General features: G+C 44.2%; 1 protein-coding gene across 9 annotated transcripts in view; it reads left to right on the top strand.

The window, feature by feature from the left end:
* The first annotated feature begins 10,972 nt into the window (after window positions 1-10,972).
* dzank1 (double zinc ribbon and ankyrin repeat domains 1) overlaps window positions 10,973-24,439 on the top strand; it is a 133,784-nt gene continuing 120,317 nt past the window's right edge. For 6 of the 9 annotated variants that reach the window (XM_072265727.1, XM_072265729.1, XM_072265725.1 and 3 more), the window contains exons 1-3: window positions 11,633-11,919; window positions 12,023-12,150; window positions 23,902-24,055. In XM_072265727.1, the coding sequence (XP_072121828.1) occupies window positions 12,042-12,150; window positions 23,902-24,055 (263 nt within the window). In that variant the 5' untranslated portion in view covers window positions 11,633-11,919; window positions 12,023-12,041. Of the gene's footprint in view, window positions 11,093-11,632; window positions 11,920-12,022; window positions 12,151-23,901; window positions 24,056-24,439 lie in introns of those variants that run through there. The other 3 variants (XM_072265722.1, XM_072265723.1, XM_072265731.1) reach the window with 3 other exon arrangements.

Here is a 24,439-nt window from a genome sequence, read left to right as displayed (position 1 = left end):
TCCTCGGCTCAGCCTTCTGACGCCAGGGACAAACCAAGCGCTCGCCTGCAAGTCACCTTTACCCTTCGCCGCAAGCAGCCGAGATAGCGACGCTCGGCTAAGCTAGCGCAAACGGTGAGAAAGGGGAAGGGAAAGGGAAAGGGTTTCTGCCGCCCGGCGAGTTTCATTCGCCTGCTATCCTCAGGCATTCTGCGAAGACAGCTGTAGGTCGGACCTGAGCGGCGCGGGCGGAGCGGTGCTGGTGCTCGGAGGTGCCGAGGCCGGGGGTCGGGCTGCTGGTCGTCCGAGCCCCCAGTAAACGGAGTGGCTAATGTCCGAGTAACCTCTCCGTCTCCCAGGCAGCCCCTTGGACTGGAGGATAACCTGACTTCACTGCGGTGGCTAATGCAATTGCTTTAGAACTACAAGGAAAATCTCTTTTGCGTGTCATCTAGACCATTTTAATAACCGTACAGACTTTTATTTTACTATTCCAGATGTTAGAGCATACGATGTAAAAAAAAGGCCAGAATACAAAGATGAATGCGTTAGCGGTTAGCGCGACGCTGTTGCTGCTCCGGCGCCGTCTGTAGGTTCTCGCCGGGTGCTCTGGTTTCCTCCCACAAACCGAAGATGTACCGGGTAGGTTAATTGGTGATTGTGAATTTTCCTGGGATTAAGTAATGGTTAATCGGAGTTGCTGGGTTCGAAGGACATACTCAGCGCTTCACAGAAGAGTGAAAGGTTACCATGGAGTTAAGCTTTCAATTAGATTAGCCGTGAAGAGGTGAAGCCGCTCAGTGGGTCGAATGACCTGGACCTGCTACCAATTCAGACGTTTGTAAAACTCTGCCTAATCCAGGACAGAACGGTAAATTTGAATAGCATCCATCCATAGCTATACATACCATTGTAGAGTGGCTGCATTGAGTGAAAGAATCGCCCTGGGCACCTCCAACAGCATCTCCCAAGCAGCAGCTTCTCACCAGGAGAAGGTGCATGAGAATGGCATTACCTGCAAGTTCCCCTCCACATCACACAGCATCCCAAACTGTCACTGAGTCTAAACGTTGTAGCTCCCGCTGGGAGCGGTACTTTTGCCAGAAGGAAGGCAGTTCAAGAAGATTGTTCACCACGGCCTTCTCAGGGGCCTTGCTGTTAATGTCTAAATCGGAAAAAAGTAATAAAAATAAAGTTATGTGAAGTAACAGAGAGTGCATAATGGCGATTTATCAATAGTTGGACAGTTTGGCCCTTAATTAGATGATTGCCTACATAGATATTTTGCGTGATTGTACTATAGATTTACTATACGTGCTTACTATCTTGTATATGCAAGGACTGGGCCTCAAGCTGCTGTGCTGCACGTTTACAGCTGCTGGGACCGAGGCGTTGGTGCCAGTGCGCTCCACCGGGGGCAGTATGGCATGGCGTCCAGGCTGAAGTCGGTGCTGCCCCTACCATAAGACCATGAGATAGAAGGAACAGAATTAGGCCATTCAGCCCATCGAGTCCACTGCGTCATTCCATCATGGCTGATCCCGGATCCCATTCAACCCCATACACCTGCCTTCTTGCCATATCCTTTGATGCCCTGACCGATTAGGAAATGATCAACTTCCACCTTAAATATAGGCACGGACTTGGCCTCCACCGCAGTCTGTGGCAGAGCATTCCACAGATTCACTACTCTCTGGCTAAAAAGGTTACTGCTTACTTCTGTTCTAAAAGGTCACCCCTAAATTTTGAGTCTGTGCCCTCTAGTTCTGGATACATCTTCTCCACATCTACCCTATCTAGTCCTTTCAACATTCAGTGGGTTTCAATGAGATCCCCACGCATTCTTCTAAATTCCAGTGAGTACAGACCCAAAGTGGCCAACACTCCTCATATGTTAACTCGTTGATTCCCAGAATCATCCTCGTGAACCTCCTCTGGATTCTCTCCAATGACGACACCTCCCTTCTGAGATATGGGTTCCCAAACTGTTGGCAATACTCCAGGTGTAACCTGACTAGTGTCTTATAAAGCCTCAGCATTATCTTCTTGCTTTTATATTCTATTCTACTTGAAATAAATGCCAACATTGCATTTGCCTTCTTTACCACAGACTCATCCTGTAAATTAACCTTCTAAGAGTCTTGCACAAGATCTGCTAAGTTCCTCTGCACCTCTGATGTTTGAATCTTCTCCCCATTTAAATAGTAGTCAGTACTATTGTTCCTTTTACCAAAATGCATTATCGTACATTTCCCAACACTGTATTCCATCTGCCACTTTTTATCTATTCTTCCAACTTGTCTAAGTCCTTCTGCAATCGCATTGCTTTCTCAGCATTACCTATCCCTCCACCTATCTTTGCCACAAAGTTTGCTCGGCAGAAGACAGGCTCTATTGTGGGCGCCTGCAGATTTAGGTGATGTTGGATGGCTTGAGTTTGGCCTATTGAGTGGCAGTATCTTTCTACCTTATGTGTGCTTTGTGTGACTGTTAGTACTGTGTTTTGGACCTTTACCCCGGAGTAACGCTGTCTGGTTTGGTTGTATTCATGTATGGTTGAATGACAATTAAACTCGTTTGTCATATTGAACTCCCTGGATCCAGGAGGAAGGGAAGGAGGAGGGACACTGGAGGTATATTGGTTCTTGTGGACTCTTGACACATTATGTTTTCATCAGTCCAGAAACATAATTTACTCCATAACATTCAATCTACTAAATCCCCAATAAATTACTTACCAGAACTGGACCTCAAATATGAAACATTAATTCTGTTTCTCTTTCCCCAGATGCTGGCTGAGCTGCCGAGTTTTTTTTATTTCAGATTCTCAGCATCGACATATTTAATTACTTTTGAAGTTTTCATACTTGTTACATAGGTTCCCAACCTGCAAAATCCTAATGTAGGTCAGTAAGTTTTTTTCAGGTACTGTCAACAAGAATTCTGAGAACTTCCTTGGATGTGTTAAAAAAAAGTTTCAAGGGTTTTGTTAAATTTACTTGAGCAGACAAGACGATATCCAGCAATGTAATATAATGCTGCACTCTACCAGGTTACAGACCAAAGGTATAGTCAGTGTCTCCACAGATAGAGGCGTGTCTGTGTGAACTAGGCCAGCTAACTAATTTGTGAATCTCTGTTCTGCGTCCTTCAGTGCCACCCATAAAAGTTCAAGGAAGCTGCTTCAATATCAAATAAGGAGAAATCCAAATTCACATTTCTATACAATTCCCATAATTAAAGTAAATTTATTATCAAAGTACGTATATGTCACCAAATACAGCCCTGACATTCATTTTCTTGTGGGCATTCCTAGTAGAACGAAGAGGTACAGTAGAATCAATGGAAAACTGAAAACCAATGTGCAAAAGACGACAAACTCTGCAAATACAAAAAGAAACAAGTAATAAAAATAAATAATGCTGAGGACAAGTTGTAGAATTCCTGAAGATCTTCTTCAGCTCTTTACCTCTTCTACTTCTAACCTCCCAACTTCTCTCTTTGTTCCCTCCCCCTCCCCACCCACCTACCTTCCCCCTCAGCTGGTTTCACCTATCATCTGCCAGCTTGTACTACTTGCCCTCCCCCACCTTATTCTGGATTCTTCCTCCTTCCTTTCCAGTCCCGATGAAGTGTCTTGACCCAAAGTGTCGACTGTTTAATCCTCTCCATGGATTCTGCCCGACGTGCTGAGTTCCTCCAGCATTTTGTGTTTATTGCCCTGAATTTCCAGCATCAGCAGAATCTCTTGTGCTTTCTATTCACGGATCTTTTCTGGATAATTTGCCCATGAATGCAAAGGAGGAATGTTGGACTGTTGTCCTGGCCGGTCTAGTTATTATCAGTCACAAAGACAGCTTTAGAAATAGATCCCAGTTTGAATTACAACAGGACAGTCAACAGTGGAAAGGGTGAGCAGCTTCAAGTTCTTGGCTGTCAACATCCTGGTTCCAACATACTGATGCAATTACAAAGAAGGCACGCCAAGGGCTGCATTTCATTCGGAGATTGAGGAGATTTGGTATGTCACCAAAGGCTAGTAAATTTGTACATACGTATCATGGAGAGCATTCTAGCTGGTTGTGTCATCATCTGCTATGGAGGGGGAAATGCACAGGAACAGAAAAAGCTGCAAGCTCAACCAGCTCTGGCATAGGCACGAGCCTCCCCGGCATCGAGGACATCTTCAAAAGGTGATAACTCACAAAGATGGCATCCCTCATCAAGGACACCGGTCACCCAACGCATGCCCTTTTCACATTGCTCTCATCCGAGAGGAGGTACAGGAGCCTGAAGACACGCACTTAACATTTCAGGAACAGCTCCTTCCCTCCACTATCAGACAATGAACCAACCCACTAACACTGCCTCGCTATTTTCACACTACTTATTAAAAAATCATATATATTTCTTATTGTAATTTATCATATTTTATGTATTGCACTGTAATGCTGCTGTAAAACAACAAATTTCACAACATATGACAGTGATGTGAAATCTGATTCTGACAGCTTCCAGAAGATCTATAGCCCTAGCATGTCGGAACCTTCAAGAGAGGAGATTGAAGATAAAACAGTGACATCAAGTCTAGCAAATTCTCTGTAAACACATTAATTCCAATGCTTTGATACTGGAACACATTGAGGATTGGGCACACTGCTGCCTTGCAGCATCTGATGTGGAATCAGAATCTGACTGACTTGATGTGAATTTGTTGTTTGTGTGCAGCACAAACTAAGACAGAGCTCCAAATCTGCCTTACTTCACACGATGGGAGCTTAACTTCTACACTGTGTCATGTGGCCTAACTAAGGATGATAGATATGTGTGATATTGAGGACAAATAGATACTTTATTGATCCCAAAGGAAATTACAGTGTGACAGTAGCATTACAAGTGCACAGATATAAATATTAGAAGAGATGTAGAAAGAATAAAAAATAAGTTACCTCAAACAGTCCAACAGGAGGGGGCCATCACTTTCCTGGCTACAGGTTGACTTATTATAGAGCCTAATGGCTGAGGTTAATAACCTCATATAGCACTCTTTGACACAGCACAGTTGTCTTAGTCTACTACTAAAAGTGCTCCTCTGTTCAGCCAAGGTGGCACGCAGAGAGTAAGAAACATTGTCCAGAATTGCGAGGGTTTTCTGGAGGGTTCTTTTGTTCTACCACAGTCTCCAGTGTGTCCAGTTTGATTCCTATAATAGAGCCGGCCTTTTTAATCAGTTTATTGAGCCTGTTGGCAATACCTGTGTTGATGCCATTGCCCCAGCACACCACTGTATAGAAGATTGTACTGGTGACAATGTGAAGGAGAGCCTGCATACTCCAAAGGACCTCGGTCTCCTCAGGAAGTAGAGGCAATTCTGGCCCTTCTTGTACACAGCCTTTGTGTTGGTGCTCCACACAAGTCTGTCATCCAGGTGCACCTCCAGGTACTTGTAGGTCCTCAAATAGGGGGGAAGAATTAGATGGAAATGCTGTTCTTGATGGGTAATCCTTTCAACAGTCACAGCACGCTGGAGGAACTCAGCAGGTCGGGTAACATCAGTGGAAACGATGAGTCAACGTTTCAGGCCGGAACCCTTTGTGAGGACTGAAGAAAGAAGGAGGGGGGAGGATTTGAAGAATGCTTGTAGGTTTAGTTGAAAAACCAGTAATTTGAAAGACAAAGGGGTGGGGGAGGGGAAGCAGGGACGTCATAGGCAGGAAAACAATGGGTAGTAGAAGAAGGAGGCGGAACCATGAGAGAGGTGATAGGCAGCTGGGGGAGGGGGCAGAGTGAAATAGGGATAGAGGAAGGGAGGGGGAGGGAATTACCGGAAGTTGGAGAATTCTATATTCATACCAAGGGGCTGGAGACTACCTAGATGGTATATGAGGTGTTGCTTCTCCAGCCTGAGTTTAGCCTCATCATGGCAGTATCCCTATTTCACTTAATAGGGATGGCAGTTTTACAAGTGACAGGATGGGAAGAGGTGTAGTCCAGGTAGCTGTGAATATCAATGGATTTATAAAAGATGTCGGTAGGTAGGATGTCTACAAAGATAGAGACAGAGAGATCAAAAAAGGGAAGAGTGGTGTCAGAAATGGACCAAGTAAATCTGAGGCAGAATGGAAGTTGGAGCCAAAGTTGATGAAGTCAACGAGCTCAGCATGTGTGCAGGAAGCAGCATCAACACATGAATACAATATCACTGAAACTCCCATCGAAGGGAAGATTTAAATTTAGCAATTAGATCTTTCCTTTCACCTCAAAGGAACGGCAATCAAACAATTTAAGCTGCAACTTTCTTGACAAGTTCATTCCCTACAAATGGCCTTATTACATATACTAATTCTGAATGGGGAATTATTGAACATAGCTGGTCCAATATGTAAATGTGAGAGTATAACATCTTCCCTTCTTTAATACCCAGGCATGTTCCCATCATCCTCAGAATTTTGTATAAGTGCCAACCCTTCTTTTCCTTCTCCCAACTTTGTTGCCACAGTGATTGAAAATACTTTATAATTATGGCCTTCACCTCCCCCTTATGCAAAGGCTCACCACATTTACATCCTTAATTTTAAGTGATTGCTTTGGCAAGAATGTCTGCCATCCTGTTTCCTTCAACCCCAACAGGGGCAGGAATCCATATGAAATGCATACACAGGCCTAGACCCTGTAGCCTCAACTGATGTTGTCCAATCCCAAGAAGAATATGTGGCCTACAATTTAAAATACCTTTTTTTAAAAGGTGTGAAAACCGAGAATGAATCAGAGCACAGAAGTACATAATCAGGGTGTACTTCGTCAACCCGTTCCAAGGCTAGATAGCAACCATCTCAGACATGAATTCTGATAAATTGCTTGATTTTTTTTCTTAAGTCATCTGAAAGTTTGGAACATAAACAGTAACAGCTGAATGACCTATTGCTGGATCTTTTGCACCATCTGTGTGGATGTATGAATCCATAATGTCTGCCTTGGATACATTGCAGAACTCCCTGTACCACTGATAAACAATCACTCCTCATCAACACACAAAAAAAAAGGTCGATATTTCAGGCCAAGACATGGTGAAGGATCTCAGTCTGAAACGTCGACTGTTTGCTCTACTCCATAGATGCTGCCTGGTCTGCTGTGCCTCCATCATTCTGCATGTGTTGCTTTGGGTTTCCAGCATCTGCAGATTTTCAACATAGCTTGTCCGCTACATAAACGTGAGAGTATATCATTCACCTTGATCTTTTCCTGAAGGCCCAAATCAACCACAGGCAAAGGGAAAAACCACTGAGGAGCGACAGAAAGGGGTACACTGGGACATAATCTACATTAAACAGCCCAAGACTTTCTGCCCATTCATTTCCCATCCAACCAAAACGGAACACCTTACGAATGCAGTGCCCCCAACTCTCTACTAATGTTGCCAATAATGGATGATCAACTTACGTGCTCTTACACTAACCTAATAAACCATTAATAATTGTAACTGTGTAGATTGTAGATGATTTAATAGCATCACAACATAATCTCAGTGCTTGAGTTTGAACTTTATCTCGGGGCTTTAAGACCACTAGTGAGGCTGATCCATGAGCAGTACGTCTAGAATCAAAGACTGATCTTTTTAAAACAATACACATTTGTTTAATCGACCTCCTACTCACACCTCAATCACACACAACTAAGCACCTGAGCACATTAAGGGTCTTTTTACACTTCTTTAAAAGTTTATTCACGTGCACCTTCCACGTTAGCCTTTCGTCCATCCACCTACCTAGAAACTTTACCACTGACTCTTATTTAAGAGATTTACCCATATAATTTCAGATCAATTGTGGGTGTAATGTTCCTTTTAGAAAAACAAATAACTTGAGTCTTTGCACCCCACCAACGACCTCATTCACTACTTCGTTAAAAGCTGCCTGCATTTTCCTAACTATATAATTTAAATTCCTGCTTCTCTTCCACGCTGCACCATCATCAGCATATAACGATTTGGAAATATCTGAGCCAACATTTAAGAAAATATAATTAATCATAATATTAAAAAGGAGTGGGCTACACACACTCCCCTGTAGAGTCCCATTCTCTATCTCATGCTCCTTACACAATGTTGTTCCCACCCTAACTTGTATCTTCCTGTCACATAAGAAATCTTGAATCCAGTTGAACATTCTACCACATATTCCCACCTTTCCAGTTTAAGCAGCAACACTTGTGTCCATAATGTATCATACGTTTTCTCACATCAAAGGAAACTATTACCACTGATTCTTTATTAACTTGGGCCTTACAAATATCAGGTTCCAAACTTAACACCCAGTCCATGGTCATTCTCTCTTTACAAAATCCAGGTTGGTATACAGCTCATTTTCCACCACTTTCCACAAGATAAGAAAGCCATTCATTCCATTATCTTACGCCCATGTGATATTACTGAAGTAGGTCTATAACTGGAAGGATCTGATTGATCCTCGCCAGATTTCAATCGCTAACAACCGCTAATTTCCAGGAAGCAGCAAGTCTCCCTTCTACCCAAATTGTATCAAAGAATTTCAAAACCAACATAAGTTTCGAATCTGATAAGTGTGTAAACACACCAAAACAAATATCACCTTTCCCAGGTGACATCTGACCAGCTTCATTAATAGCCCTTTAAGTCCATACAATGTAAATTCAACATCCAAGCAGGAACTGGAAAATACTTTTTTCTCAGCAGTCTGAGGATTGCTTGCCAAAACTGTTTCCCCGTAAGACCTCTCTTCTTTACTTAAACTGGCCGAACAATATAACACTTCTGCCTTTTCCAGAGTGAGTAACTGCAACCTTCTTCTCACCATACAAAATCGGTAATGTATCAAGTTTTCTAATTCCCCCCAGTTTCTTTATCAAACTTCCCCGACACAGATCTATCCCCCAATGCTATCATAGTCACTTGTATCACAATGCATTTTCTTTGCCCTTCCCACTACTTTTCTAATTACAGCTTGTTATTTTAAATTGTACAAAAGGTGAATTGGAGTATCACTGCCTAACCTCCCTAAAAGCTTTATTCCGCTGCTTCACAACTCTTTTACATTCATCCATCCACCAGGAAACAGCTCCCCTTTTATTATCTCCCAATGATTTGGAATTGATTCCTTGGCTGTGGAGTTGAGTACAGACCTCAAAAGTATTATTACTGAGCCTCGAAAACCACATGATCAGGAAATCTGCTTTCACATGAATCATCACATATGGCCCGACTTGCCTTTTTAAAATTCCGTTGGATATAGGAGAGCCTTTCTTCTGACAGACATATATTCCATTATACAGATAACGGGGAAATGACACTCCCCATTGTTGTGTCATTATACATTTCCCAGTTATACATCCTCAGACACCAGTGTAAGGTCAATAGCAGAAAGCGTTGTTAAATAGATTTATCCTTGTGCTTCTACCATAATTCAAGCACGTAAAACACTTTACTTTCAGAAAGTCTTCCACCACGGTCACATCCATGTTAGTGTCACACATAGTACTGAGCATTACAATCCTCACACCGTATAATCTTATTTATCCCATTTCCAGCCACAATTTCCAATCTATCAAGTATTAACCTTTCACAACGGTTAATAAAATTTTATTACCGTACTTTACTATTCTTTCCTCAAATTTCAATCGCAATTGGTTCATAAACAACTCCAATCTCCAAAACTCTTAAGCACTATCCCATTTTTGACAAAGCTAGTCACTCCTCCATTGCCCAATTTCTGATCGAGTCTGAAATCAACATAACCTTATATCTTAAAATTTAGTCACGGTTTCAACCAAGTTTTTCTGTACACACAAAACATAAGGTTTATTTGGTAAATCTTCAATCTTAAACTCTTGACCATTAGCATCGCATTTTAAGACTAAACAAAAATACTAACAAGCCTCCTTTTAAGTCTGAACATTATTTTTCCTCATTTTACCGCATCATTATTAACTTATACGGTCAAGACTTTTATCTCTAGATGGTTTCTGCAGCTTTTAATATATTTTTCCCGTCCTACTTTTGTTTGTACTGTACAAATTATCACATCTGCCATGAAAATGATAAGTTTAGTTTATCAACAATCAGAGAATACTTTGTTATACAATTATGCACTTTGTACACTAACCATCTATATTCTGGAATCCTGGATATTAATAGGTCCCACTGACACTGTCTTCTGTACTTTCTGCAGAGTCTCTGCATATGATATTCCCATTTCCACCAGAACACGGGGCACTTCCACAGATCTTTACAACACAGGACACTCTATATAAGCAGAGTATGTTCTCCTCCACAGTTGTTACATTTTAGCCGAATGCCTTCTTCACAAGTGCCATAATTATGTTCTCCATCACATCTACCCCACGACTTTTACCCTTACACACAGCTGCTACACGACCAAACCTCTGGCATTGATAGCATCTCAGAAGGGGGCAGCACATCAGCTCAAACCACATAACCCAAATTAACCCTATCCGGCAACTTTTTTTCCCATCAAATTTAATCAACACCGATAAACTATCTGTCTAACTCCACCACGAAGCCCTTTTAAACGTTTAGCGTCCACGACTTTTCCCCCAACAAAATTTTGTTTAACTTGGTCCACGGGTAGAGGCACTCCAGAGATGATTCCCCAAAGTCATATAATTCCCTGGTGTTACTTCCCTTCCTTCCCCAGCTCTTAACCCCAAATCTTTCTCACATTGCTTACTATCTTTACAAAACACTAAGGTAATACCCTTAGGATTTGCGCCCACAGTATCTCCTAACGCTTTTTATAAAACAATTGGTATCGGAAACAGGTCCGCTTTCAAAATTCAACAATAGTTCACCTTCCCACTGACTGTTTATCCCAAATGTTTGGTTGCCTAGCTACCGTCCCGTCCCTTCCACCAATCAGCTCACAGAATTTACCTACATCTGCCAGTGAACGTCGAGTACGCAGGCGCGGTTTCCATGTCGCTGTCCCAGTGAAAGGCGATTGTATTGGCACGGGCGGTTGCCAAGTTGCGAGGGCCAGCCAATGAAAGGAGCCGGAGGCGCGTTGTGCTGTTGCTGTTGGTAGCAAAGCGAGAAGTTGAGGGCGGCAGACCGGGTCTTGTGGTGGGTTGGGTCACAGGGTACGGAGGCGGGGGGGCCGGGTCACAGGGGGACGGAGGCTGGGCTGGGGAGCAGGGTCACAGGGATACGGAGCCTAGGAGGCCGGGTCACAGGGGGACGGAGGCTGGGGGAGCTGGGGAGCAGGGTCACAGGGATACGGAGCCTAGGAGGCTGGGGGGCCGCGTCACAGGGGGTACGGGGCTGGGGGGGTGCTGGGGAGCAGGGTCACAGGGATACGGAGCCTAGGAGGCTGGGGGGCCGCGTCACAGGGGGTACGGGGCTGGGGGGGTGCTGGGGAGCAGGGTCACAGGGATACGGAGCCTAGGAGGCTGGGGGGCCGCGTCACAGGGGGTACGGGGCTGGGGGGGTGCTGGGGAGCAGGGTCACAGGGATACGGAGCCTAGGAGGCTGGGGGGCCGCGTCACAGGGGGACGGAGGCTGGGGGGGTGCTGGGGAGCAGGGTCACAGGGATACGGAGCCTAGGAGGCTGGGGGGCCGCGTCACAGGGGGACGGAGGCTGGGGGGGGGGCTGGGGAGCAGGGTCACAGGGATACGGAGCCTAGGAGGCCGGGTCACAGGGGGACGGAGGCTGAGAGGCTGGGGAACTGAGTGGGCGATAGTGACGAGAGGCTGGTGGGGTGCCTTATCATCCTAGAGAATCACATATGTGATCACAGAAGGCTCATCATAGAATTCAACGTGCAATGGATAAAACAATAATCATGTACTTATTAAAAGTCGTTGTGCTGAAAGCAAATCACAGGGAATTTTACTAACCTTTTGTCTGGGATTACTAGTTATAGCGCTACGAATAGTCTTTGCTGTTAATGGTAATTATTTGATTTTTTAATAATCAGTGTTATTGATAATTGAGTCATTAATCATTTATATTAATCTTTGAATTATGCCTCAGTTGTTGGTCTCTCTCTGTAGGTGCTGCCCTGCTGAAGGTATGACAGCAGGATCCATTGCAGTGCCACACATCATCCCACTTAGGGTCTCCCAGCAAGGCAAAGTCAAGCATGAAATCGATACCAACACTCTCATCGGAATCAAGTCAGGTAAGACTTTTTTTGGACCATAATTGGTTTAAAACAGAAGACCAGACAATTCCTGAAATATAATGAGGGTAATCACATGCCTTCAGTAGTGTACCCCTGAGTTGATCTCCTCTTCCAGTTCTATGATCGCTGAGATCTCTACGACCCTCTAATTATGACCTCTTCCACCATCCCATCTCTTTAAATGATGATTTTTTTGTGCTTGAATCTTTCTACACTTCTACTCTTGTTTCCTCTTTTTAAAAAAAAAACCCTCCTCAAAACTTAGACCCTTTCAATTCCTCTTTGGTCACTGTTCCTTGTCTGCTGTCTTTAGCTCAGAGCCAAGTTTTGTCTGTCTGTCTGTACTTCTGCTAGGTTCTTTCAGTCATTTTTGTAGATTAAAGCACTATGTTGAGATTGTCTTCTCTCATTCCCATAGCAAGTGTTGCCCAAGCAAGTCAGTGGTGTTACTTCCATCTTGTTCCCTTGCACTTGCTCCATTATCGGTGCCCCGTATCTGAAAAAAGAATGCAAACATGACTATAGACTGAATAAGGCACCATCCAAAGTTCAGTAGTAATACCTTACTACACCAAGTGACAGAACAGAATTACAATAGTCAGTACTTTATTAAAATAAGAATTTCTGCAGTTGCTGGAAATCCAGAACAACACACACACACAAAATGCTGGATGAACTCAGCAGGTCAGGCAGCATCTGTGGAGAGGAATAAACAGTTGATGTTTCAGGCCGAGTCCTGATGACTGGTCAACTGTTTATTCCTCTCCATTGATGCTGCCTGATGTGAGTTCCTCCAGCATTTTGTATGTGTTGCAACTCTCAGTGCGTTGCTGCTGTGCTTACAGGGGCAGACTTTTAAGACCATAAGACAGGAGTGGAATGAGGCCGTTAGGCTCATTGAGTTTGCTCTGTCATTCCATCCTGGCTGATTTATTATCCCTCTCAACCTCATTATCCTGTCGTCTTCCCATAACCTTTGACACCCTGACTAATCAAGAACCTATCAACCTTCGCTTTAAATACACCCAATGACTTGACCTCCACAGCCACCTGTGGCAATGAATTCCACAGATTCACCATCTCTGGCTAAAGAAATTCCTCCTCATTTCTGTTCTAAAGGGATGTCCTTTTATTCTGAGGCTGTGCCCTCAGGTTCTAGACTCCTCCACTATAAGAAACATCCTTTCCACTTCCATTCTATCTAGGCCTTTCAAAATTCCATAGTTTTCATTGATTTCCCTCCCACCCCCACATTCTTCTATTTCAAGTTTAATTGTCGCTCAGCCATCCATGATACCCATCAATACACTCAAACAAAACCATGTTACTCCAGGGCCAAGGTGCAAAACACAGTACCAACAGTCATTCACAGCACAAGGCACATATAGCACAAAAGGATAACAGTAAAATACAGTCACACACAAAGAATACATAGTCCAAATCCCTGAGTCCATAAGTGTCGCAGCAGTCTGCACTCGAACACAACACATCTTGCCTTCTGCCGAGTGAACACTGGAGAGTGGCGCTGCTCCAGCATAGACCCCACATCAGACTGTCTCCAGCACTCCGACTCTGACGCCCGTCTCCTGGGTGGCTGCAAGCCGGCAACACCACAGTCTGAGGCCTTGCCCTGGCTACGACTGAGGCCGAGCTGCCCCTCCACCATCGGTCCACATTACAAAAGTCCAACAGGGTCTTGCGATCACAAGAAAAGCAGCTAAAACAATCACTCACTGTTAGACTGCACACTGCCTTCATGCGTTGACGCCTCTCCGACGCAGGCGGTAGCAGGATCCACACCAAGTCCAGACCCTTCAGTTTCTCCGCCAGCCAGCGGGGTAGACCTGCAGTACTTTAATTTCTTAATGTCCGACATAAAACAAGTACAGTACTATAAGTTACAATACAAAACTAACTAGTGCAAAAGAGGAATGACAAGGTAACGTACGTGGGTTCAGTAACATTTAGAAACCTGATGGCAGAGGGGGAGAAGCTGCTCCTTAAACACTGATTAGATTAGTTTATGAGGACACTCAGTCCTCGTTTATTGTCATTTAGAAATGCATGCATTAAAAAATGATATTATGTTCCTCCAGTATGATATCACAGAAACACAAGACAGACCAAGACTAAAACTGACAAAAGCCACATAATTATAACATATAGTTACAACAGTGCAAAGCAATACCATAATTTGATAAAGAGCAGACCATGGGCACAGTAAAAAAAAAAAAAGTCTCAAAGTCCCAGTAGCCCCAACATCTCACGCAGATGGTAGAAGGGAGAAACACTCCCTGCCATGAGCTTCCAGCGCCGCAAATTTGCTGATGCAGCATCCTGGAAGCACCCGACCACAGTCTGACTCTTGAGTCCATCCCAAAACTTCGAGCCTCCGACCAGCCCTCCGGCACCGAGCACCATCTCTGCCGAGTGCTTCGACCCCGCCTCGGCCGCCGAGCAACAAACAAAGCTGAGGATTCGGGGCCTTCCCCTCTGGAGATTTCCGATCACACAGTAGCAGCAGCAGGGAAACAGGCATTTCAGAAGTTTCACCAGATGTTCCTCCGTGCTCTCACGTCTGCCTCCATCAAATCAGAATTGTGCACGGCAACCTACTTGACAGATAACAGATACCATCACCGGAGAGGCCGCACACACTGCATCGCGCCGCCATCTTCTCTTCCTCCTTGTGTGTATCTTCAAGTTCCTGTACCTCCTCATTGATGGTAGTAATGAGAAGAGAGCACTTCCTGGACAGTAAGGGTCCTTAATAATGGTTGCTGCCTTCTTTAGACACAACCTTTTGAAGATGTCCTCGATAATGGGAGGGCTTGTGCCCATGATAGAGCAGGCTGTATTGCAATTCTCTGCAGCCCCTCTTGATCTTGTGCGTTGGAGCCTCCTGACCCAGAGGGCGATGCAACCAGTCAGAATGCTGTCCGCAGTATATCCGTAGAACTTTGCATGAACCTTTGGCGATATACTGTCGTGGTTTCTTGTTTCTCACAAACGACAAGGAGATGCAGAAAACTCGTCAAGATGTTTTAAACTTTAATTTGCAAATCAAAGCTGAGACAATCAGAAAGCTAGTAGCTGACTGCCCATCGAGGCTTGTATACAGCATTTTTTATAGCAATTTCCTATCTTAGCTACATTATCATATCCAGTCGGCCTGTGATTACATATCATCAATATATCCGCTCTCGACTTTCCACTATTGTTTTACTCCCCAACTTAATTATGTCCTAGTTTACATTTTAGACCAGGTGTCCTCTCATCCCTAACCACAGTTATTTCTTAATTAGTCTTGTGTTGACATACTGCCCCATATTTCATCACCTTACTCGCCACCGTTATCTTTCTACTTGGTTTCATTCTAGTTCTCTTCATGAATTAATAGTGATTAGGTCAAAAGTCATGGCTACATAGTGAATACCTTCTATTCAGCTAGCAGTGGTTACATAGTAAATATAGAAAATACATGTGTGCATTTGAGTAAATACTGAAATACTGTTGAGTAAATACTGTAATACATAGAAAATACAATGTATGTGTTTACATTTTCCAATATAATCTTCCCTTTGAGACCCACAGGGTCTCATACAGAGAGAGAGAGGATTGAGGGTCTATGCACAAACGCTCAAATAAAGCCCCGCATTTACTCCCAAATTTGGGTTAAACTATAGTTTCCTGCGCTTAGGACTCAAAGTGTTCTCTCCCTACCTCCCTGGCCGTTGAGCCAAAAACCCATCCCTTCGTATCTGAGACAGGGAAAAAGACTCAGGAGCCTTCACAGCCTAATCCCCACATATTTCATCTCTCTCCTGTTCGTCTTGCGAGTCTCGTAGACTGTACGAATACATCGTCGGTGCTTCCTTCTCCGTAGGGCTCGACCCAACAATTTCCAGGAGCATCGGAAACCGTTTCATTGCAGCACGCACTACAAGCGACTTGAGGCATGGAAGAAAACAGCACAGAATGACCGCATAGCTTAGCAATACAATACCGATGGTTACTGCAATCTTGGTCAGCGATGCTCCCCATCCTCCTAGTTTACTATCTAACCAGTCAAAGAACTGATGTCCAAACCCTGCATTTTGTTTAACTTCCTTCCTTAGATTTTTCAGTTTATTCATTGCTCTGGTAAACGATCCCTCTGGACTAGTGATATTCGGTATAAAAGCACAACACTGTTCCCCAAACATTACACAAACTCCTCCTTTCTCCACCAATAGCCAGTCCAGTACCTGTCTATTCTGCCACGCCACCCTACTGGTTGCATCTAGCTGCTGCCCCAAGGCCTCTAGTGCATCATCGGTGTAGTTAATGAATCTCTGTTGATTATAATATATATAATTTATCCATTCAACATTTTTGCTAACCCCTATCACAGGTATAAGTACTTCCCAGCCCGCAGCAATCTCATTTCTTGCCTTAAACTCATTGGGTATACCCCTTGGCTGTCCTATACTGTCGATCCGAATCGTCAGGTCAGGCTGATATTTTCTCTTCCTCTGTTTTAGTGTCTGTTGCCTCGGGGTGTCAAACTGTATTTCAGGGGATACTACAACTTCTTGAATCAGCATAACACGTGTACATGTACCCGCCCAATTAAGGGGAAGTGTGGATCTCAGACCCCCCTCCTGTCCACATAGCCACCAGGTATCTGCTAACGGGATGGTCTGGGAGTTCAGTGCACCCTCAGGCAGAGGGGTACCTGTCTGGTATCCTCGGCCTGGGGTTACATCCCAAATCTTAACACGGTTGCCGCTGAAATGTCCAACCGAGAAGTCACCCGTCCGTGTGAAGCATTCATAACTCAAATGTTCCTGCATTTTAAGCTTTCCCAATGTGGATGCCTGACTTCTTTTATTTATAGCCCACGGTCTGCTGTAATTAAAGTTAGGGGCAAGCTTGTTTTGATCAAACTGCGAGGAAGCCTGGTATAACAATGAGGAAGGGTTAATTAGCAATCTTGTCGTGACAGGCCCCTTGGGTAAGAGTGACCATAATATGGTGGAATTCTTCATTAAGATGGAGCGTGACATAGTTAATTCAGAAACAAAGGTTCTGAACTTAAAGAGGGGTAACTTTGAAGGTATGAGACGTGAATTAGCTAAGATAGACTGGCAAATGACACTTAAAGGATTGACGGTGGATATGCAATGGCAAGCATCTAAAGGTTGCATGGATGAACTACAACAATTGTTCATCCCAGTTTGGCAAAAGAATAAATCAAGGAAGGTAGTGCACCCGTGGCTGACAAGAGAAATTAGGGATAGTATCAATTCCAAAGAAGAAGCATACAAATTAGCCAGAGAAAGTGGCTCACCTGAGGACTGGGAGAAATTCAGAGTCCAGCAGAGGAGGACAAAGGGCTTAATTAGGAAGGGGAAAAAAGATTATGAGAGAATACTGGCAGGGAACATAAAAACTGACTGTAAAAGCTTTTATAGGTATGTAAAAAGGAAAAGACTGGTAAAGACAAATGTAGGTCCCCTGCAGACAGAAACAGGTGAATTAATTATGGGGAGCAAGGACATGGCAGACCAATTGAATAATTACTTTGGTTCTGTCTTCACTAAGGAGGACATAAATAATCTTCCAGAAATAGTAGGGGACAGAGGGTCCAGTGAGATGGAGGAACTGAGCGAAATACATGTTAGTAGGGAAGTGGTGTTAGGTAAATTGAAGGGATTGAAGGCAGATAAATCCCCAGGGCCAGATGGTCTGCATCCTAGAGTGCTTAAGGAAGTAGCCCAAGAAATAGTGGATGCATTAGTGATAATTTTTCAAAACTCGTTAGGTTCTGGACTAGTTCCTGAGGATTGGAGGGTGGCTAATGTAACTCCACTTTTTAAAAAAGGAGGGAGAGAGAAACCGGGGAATTATAGACCGGTTAGCCTAACGTCGGTGGTGGGGAAACTGCTGGAGTCAGTTATCAAGGATGTGATAACAGCACATTTGGAAAGCGGTGAAATGATCGGACAAAGTCAGCATGGATTTGTGAAAGGAAAATCATGTCTGACGAATCTCATAGAATTTTTTGAGGATGTAACTAGTAGAGTTGATAGGGGAGAACCAGTGCATGTGGTATATTTGGATTTTCAAAAGGCTTTTGACAAGGTCCCACACAGGAGATTATTGTGCAAACTTAAAGCACACGGTATTGGGGGTGGGTGGAGAATTGGTTAGCAGACAGGAAGCAAAGAGTGGGAATAAACGGGACCTTTTCAGAATGGCAGGCGGTGACTAGTGGGGTACCGCAAGGCTCAGTGCTGGGACCCCAGTTGTTTACAATATATATTAATGACTTAGACGAGGGAATTAAATGCAGCATCTCCAAGTTTGTGGATGACACGAAGCTGGGCGGCAGTGTTAGCTGTGAGGAGGATGCTAAGAGGATGCAGGGTGACTTGGATAGGTTGGGTGAGTGGGCAAATTCATGGCAGATGCAATTTAATGTGGATAAATGTGAAGTTATCCACTTTGGTGGCAAAAATAGTAAAACAGATTATTATCTGAATGGTGGCTGATTAGGAAAAGGGGAGGTGCAACAAGACCTGGGTGTCATTATACACCAGTCATTGAAAGTGGGCATGCAGGTACAGCAGGCGGTGAAAAAGGCGAATGGTATGCTGGCATTTATAGCGAGAGGATTCGAGTACAGGAGCAGGGAGGTACTACTGCAGTTGTACAAGGCCTTGGTGAGACCACACCTGGAGTATTGTGTGCAGTTTTGGTCCCCTAAACTGAGGAAAGACATCCTTGCCATAGAGCGAGTACAAAGAAGGTTCACCAGATTGATTCCTGGGATGGCAGGACTTTCATATGAAGAAAGACTGGATGAACTGGGCTTGTACTCGTTGGAATTTAGAAGATTGAGGGGGGACCTGATTGAAACGTATAAAATCCTAAAGGGATTGGACAGGCTAGATGCAGGAAGATTGTTCCCGATGTTGGGGAAGTCCAGAACGAGGGGTCACAGTTTGAGGATAAAGGGTAAGCCTTTTAGGACCGAGATTAGGAAAAACTTCTTCACTCAGAGAGTGGTGAATCTGTGGAATTCTCTGCCACAGGAAGCAGTTGAGGCCAGTACATTGGCTATATTTAAGAGGGAGTTAGATATGGCCCTTGTGGCTACGGGGATCAGGGGGTATGGAGGGAAGGCTGGGGCGGGATTCTGAGTTGGATGATCAGCCATGATCATAATAAATGGCGGTGCAGGCTCGAAGGGCCGAATGGCCTACTCCACCTATTTTCTATGTTTTCTATGTAACATACACCAATAAGGGCACATTGGTGTGTTATCAATACATTTCTGATAACAAGAATCTGTCCCGCTACAAATTCCCATACTGCAGGTCTTGACTACACTTGGACACTGCCGCACACACTGCCCCCTCCGCTCCTTTCACCACTGCGTGCAGGTGGAGGAGTTATAGGGCATGGGGGCTACGTATTGCACCGGGCTTGCCCTTGAGCGTAGATAACAATTCTGTCTCCATCATCCCTGCTGTATAATTTGCCCATTGGTACCACATGTTCTGGTACCATGGTACGGAGGTAACCATTGTGCTCCTCTTACTCCTTTCTCTCAGGCTTTGTGGGATCCTAACAGTCCCATGCCACATCTGCCAAATTAATGGTCTCCAAATCTGCACAAGAGTATCTGAGTGTATCATCCCGGGGGGCGGGACTGGTCGCCCACAAGTTGTCCCCCTTATCTGAAAGAGTACTACCATCCATAACCCCATCCTTAGGGTCTTCGGGCCTGTCCCCGGGACCAAAAATTTCCCTTATTACTTGGTCAAGTTCCTGCAGTTCAGTATCAGCTTCTTGTTGCTCTTGTCTGTCCCCTACTGTTTGTTCCTCTTCACCACTTACCTCGGGTGGCCCACCTGACTGTACCTGCGGGATTGCTCTAGTGCAGTGACTAAGATGATACCAGGTGGAGCGTCCTTCACTTGAACTGCGGTGGGTGATGCTTTGGTTACTATAAAGGGCCCTTCCCTTCTGGGTTCGTTCCACTTTCTTCGAAACGCTCGCACGTAGACCTGATCGCCTGGCTTGATTGGTCCTTCCCCTTGATCGATCTCTGGCTCTTTCTGTTTTTCCTGTGCATAAGTAGACTTACGTATCATAGTTAATTGCCGCATGTATTGTTTTAATTCCAATTCCAATTGTTCCAAACTAGGCCCTTTATATGGTCCTCTCCACTGTGGCACTGGCATGGGCCTTCCGGTTAGCATTTTATGTGGTGTTAGACACGTCATCCGATTAGTCTGCATGCGGTAACTCATTAATGCTAACGGTAGTGCATCGACCCAGTGGAGTTTAGTATCTGCACAGATTTTGTTTAGTTTGGTTTTTAAGGTCCCGTTAATTCTTTCCACCATACCCTGCGACTGAGGGTGATACACACATCCAAATCTCTGCTTTATTCTCAGTGCTTGCAGTATTAATTTGACCACTTTTTGGACAAAAGCTGAACCATTGTCTGAGCTAATTTCTGTCAGTATCCCAAACCTTGGGATCACTTCGTTTGTCAGGAATTTCACCACTGTTCCTGCCCCTTGATCTTTCGAGGGTACTGCCTCTACCCATCTGCTGAATCTGTCGATTACCACCAACATGTATCTTTTCCCTCTTACTGTTTTTATCATGTCCACATAGTCAATCACTAGGTGTTTAAATGGCCCTTCAGGTACGGGTATATGACCTATTGGGGTTGTAATTCCTTTCCGAACATTATTCTGCGCGCATACCTCGCACTGTGACAATACATGGTCTACTTAAGCCTGTAAATAAGGTGACCAAAATCCATCCTTTTTTATTTTCCTTATTACTTCCCCCCTTGCACAATGATCCATCCCACGTGCTTCTGAGATCAGGATAGTCAGTAAAGGGGTGGGAGCTACCAGTAGGCCATCTTCCATGGTCCATAGGCCTTCTGGGTTCTGCTTGGCCCCCCCTTCGTCTCCACAGAGTTTGTTCTGCCAAAGTTGCCTTTCTCTGTATTTCAGTTAGGTCCTCTACCATAGGTTCTGGCTCTAGGCTTACCTGGGGTGCAATAACAGCGGATGTACACCCAGACGCTTTCCTGGCTGCTTCATCTGCAGCTTGATTTCCCTTTTCGCTTTTAATTCCTGTAACCCTTTGATCTCTTCTTCTATTTCCTATTTTATGTGTCTGGCATTTTACTATAGCCAGTGCTTTAGGATTATCTCACCAGCGTCTGAATTATCTATTAAACCATCTTTATCTCTTATTACGTTCTGCCCGTGCAGACCCCTACTTAGGGCGGTATCCACAGAACCTTTTACACCTTGCCTATGCAGGCCCTTACACTTCTTAAGGCGGTATTTACGAGGATTTTTAGTTCTCCTTCCCTGCCTGTTCAGACCTTCGTTTCGTGCGAAGCGGTATCCACAGGGACTTAACAACACCACGTGGAATTTTCTTACTTAACTTATTATTACTTTATTCGTACTTACCCCCACTGCTGTGCTCTTGATTAATCCTCTGAGCCTCCTTTTATCCCCAATTCTGCCAGATTCTTTGAATTGGAGAGACCCTTCGGCAGTTGCTTCACACTTCTGAGTCCCCAAGACCCCCCAAAACCAACAGAATTCTTAGTCTGAATTATCGCAAAAAGCGCTCACATTTTTACTTTGGGTGGACCCTTAATTCTGTTAGCCCCGTAAGGGCCCCCGAGGGACTGGGAAGTGTCCCAATCTGCCGTTCCCTTCCTCGCGGGTCTCTATCCAATCCTGTTCGTGACGCCAATTTTGTTGTGGTTTCTCGTTTCTCACAAACGACAAGGAGACGCAAAAAACTCATCAAGACGGTTTAAACTTTAATTTGCAAATCAAAGCTGAGACAATCAGAAAGTTAGTAGCTGACTGCCCGTCAAGGCTTGTATACAGCAGTTTTTATAGCAATTTCCTATCTTAGCTACATTATCATATCCAGTCGGCCTGTGATTACATATCATCAATATACCCGCTCTCGACTTTCCACTATTGTTTTACTCCCCAACTTAATTATGTCCTAGTTTACATTTTAGACCAGGTGTCCTCTCATCCCTAACCACAGTTATTTCTTAATTAGTCTTGTGTTGACATACTGCCCCATATTTCATCACCTTACTCGCCACCGTTATCTTTCTACTTGGTTTCATTCTAGTTCTCTTCATGAATTAATAGTGATTAGGTCAAAAGTCATGGCTACATAGTGAATACCTTCTATTCAGCTAGCAGTGGTTACATAGTAAATATAGAAAATACAGTGTGTGCATTTGAGTAAATACTGAAATACTGTTGAGTAAATACTGTAATACATAGAAAATACAATGTATGCGTTTACATTTTCCAATAATACCAAATCTCCTCAAACTCCTAATAAAGTAGAGAACTAGTGTGCCACCTTCAGGATTGCATCAATATGCTGGGCCCAGGAGAGAGCCTCTGTGAAGTTGGCCCTCAGGAATTTGAAGCTGCTCACTGCTGACCCCTCAATGAGGACTGGGGTTTGGTGTGTGTTCTGGAGGGCTGCCAGAGCCAGGCTGGGATCCACAACACCAGGGGTGAGGAATGCAGGTTATCGGCAGAAGCTGGGGTCTGGAGTGCTTATTTATTACCCACCCCCTTTAAATCTGGTGGGTTCACTAGGAAATTTATTATATCATTGTGTATCTTAAAAAAAAAGTGAAATACAAATTTGATTTGGGTACTAGTCTGGCAAGTCTGCCAGTCTGGCACCACCGAAGTCCCAGTTTATCAGAGTGTTACTGTGTTTGTAAATGCAAGCTCCATTTCTGTCTGATGCTGCAGCAGTTCATGAGACTACCTCATAACTTCAGACACTCAAGTTCGTTCCAGCCCTCTGGTGCCGTCTGTTTAGAGAGTGAACATTTCTCCCACATCCAAGAAAACCAACTGCTGTAGGAAGTCAGTGTGTCGGCCAGCATATGTGGAGGGAAATCGATAATCAAAGTTATAGGTCAAGACTCTTCATCTGGATTGGAACCCTTCATCCCTTCGAGACTGCGGTCTCAACCGGAAATGTCGATTATCTGTTTCCCGCCACAGATGCTGCCTGACTCATCGAGCTTCTGCAGCAGCTTTTTGCTCCAGGTTCCAGCATCTGCAGTCTCTTGCATCTCCCTGCAACCAAGGGGGTTCCTCTAGCTGCGCCATTTTATCCCAAATTTTTCTGCCAAGAGAGAAATGAGTTGAGGTAGTTGTTGAGCTTGTGTGAGAGACAGTGAGCTGCAGGTTGTATGGATAAATGATTGAATCCTAATGGCCCTGCTTCCCAGGGAGCTGGCATAGACTTGTGGGCTGAATGGCTTCCTTCGTAAGAAGTAAGATCTTTGATATTGCAACATTTTCATTTTGTGTAAAGCTTCTAGGAATGTTTTCAGTGCAGGTAAGTGGTGGCCATGGTCACAATAGACAGCCCCTTAGGAGAACATCACACTCAATTCGAGTGATTCCCAATTACATCTTTTAGCTTGCAAATCAAGACTTGGATAGGAACAATGCATAATTTAAAATAAAAGTTTCTCATTACTCAAAAACGTTTAGGGTCTTGAAACCCCCTATTAAGTTTCTGCCTAACTCATTACCATCAGCTTTGTTCTGAGGAAGACAATCGAGCTTTCTAACTGAATATGACCAGAAATCTAGTTTTTTATTTACAGGAACATACTTTATGTTTTTTTTTACTGTTTGTACGTAACAGACACTCATGATGTGGATGTATACTACACTGTGAATGGCAGCAGACCTCAACCCCAGAAGAAACCAAGCCACGGGGACAGCTCCACCTTCAAGTACAGGAAACCATTCACCTTGCCCGCAGGCAAACAGACTGTTAAAGCTTTGGCTGTCTCTAGGTAAATTTCCTATGTGTCAGTCCTGAAAAGAATATTTTTTCATTGGAAAGTAGTTTAATTGTGCCGGCTGGTGGCACAGCGACATTGGCGCCGCTCCCAAGATGGCAACTCGACCTCGTAAAATAAAGGGAAAATACTGCGAAAATGTCTGTGTGAGGAGTGGCGCGCAACACAGTCTCTCTCTCTCGCTCCGTGCCTTGTAAAAGCCATGAAAAAGACATCATCACGGACGCACGCACGGACACGCAGATGCACACGCACGCATGCAGGCACACACCAAAAAAAAAAGAAAAGTAGTTTAATTGCATCAGAAAACCCTAAAGTAGTTTGGAACAGAAAATGTCAGATCTACAGAATAAATCCACTCCTTCGATTTCCTCCATA

The sequence above is a fragment of the Mobula birostris genome, chromosome 8, assembly GCF_030028105.1.
Source record: "Mobula birostris isolate sMobBir1 chromosome 8, sMobBir1.hap1, whole genome shotgun sequence".
Classification (NCBI taxonomy): domain Eukaryota; kingdom Metazoa; phylum Chordata; class Chondrichthyes; order Myliobatiformes; family Myliobatidae; genus Mobula; species Mobula birostris.
This window is presented reverse-complemented; position numbering and strand designations above follow the sequence as displayed.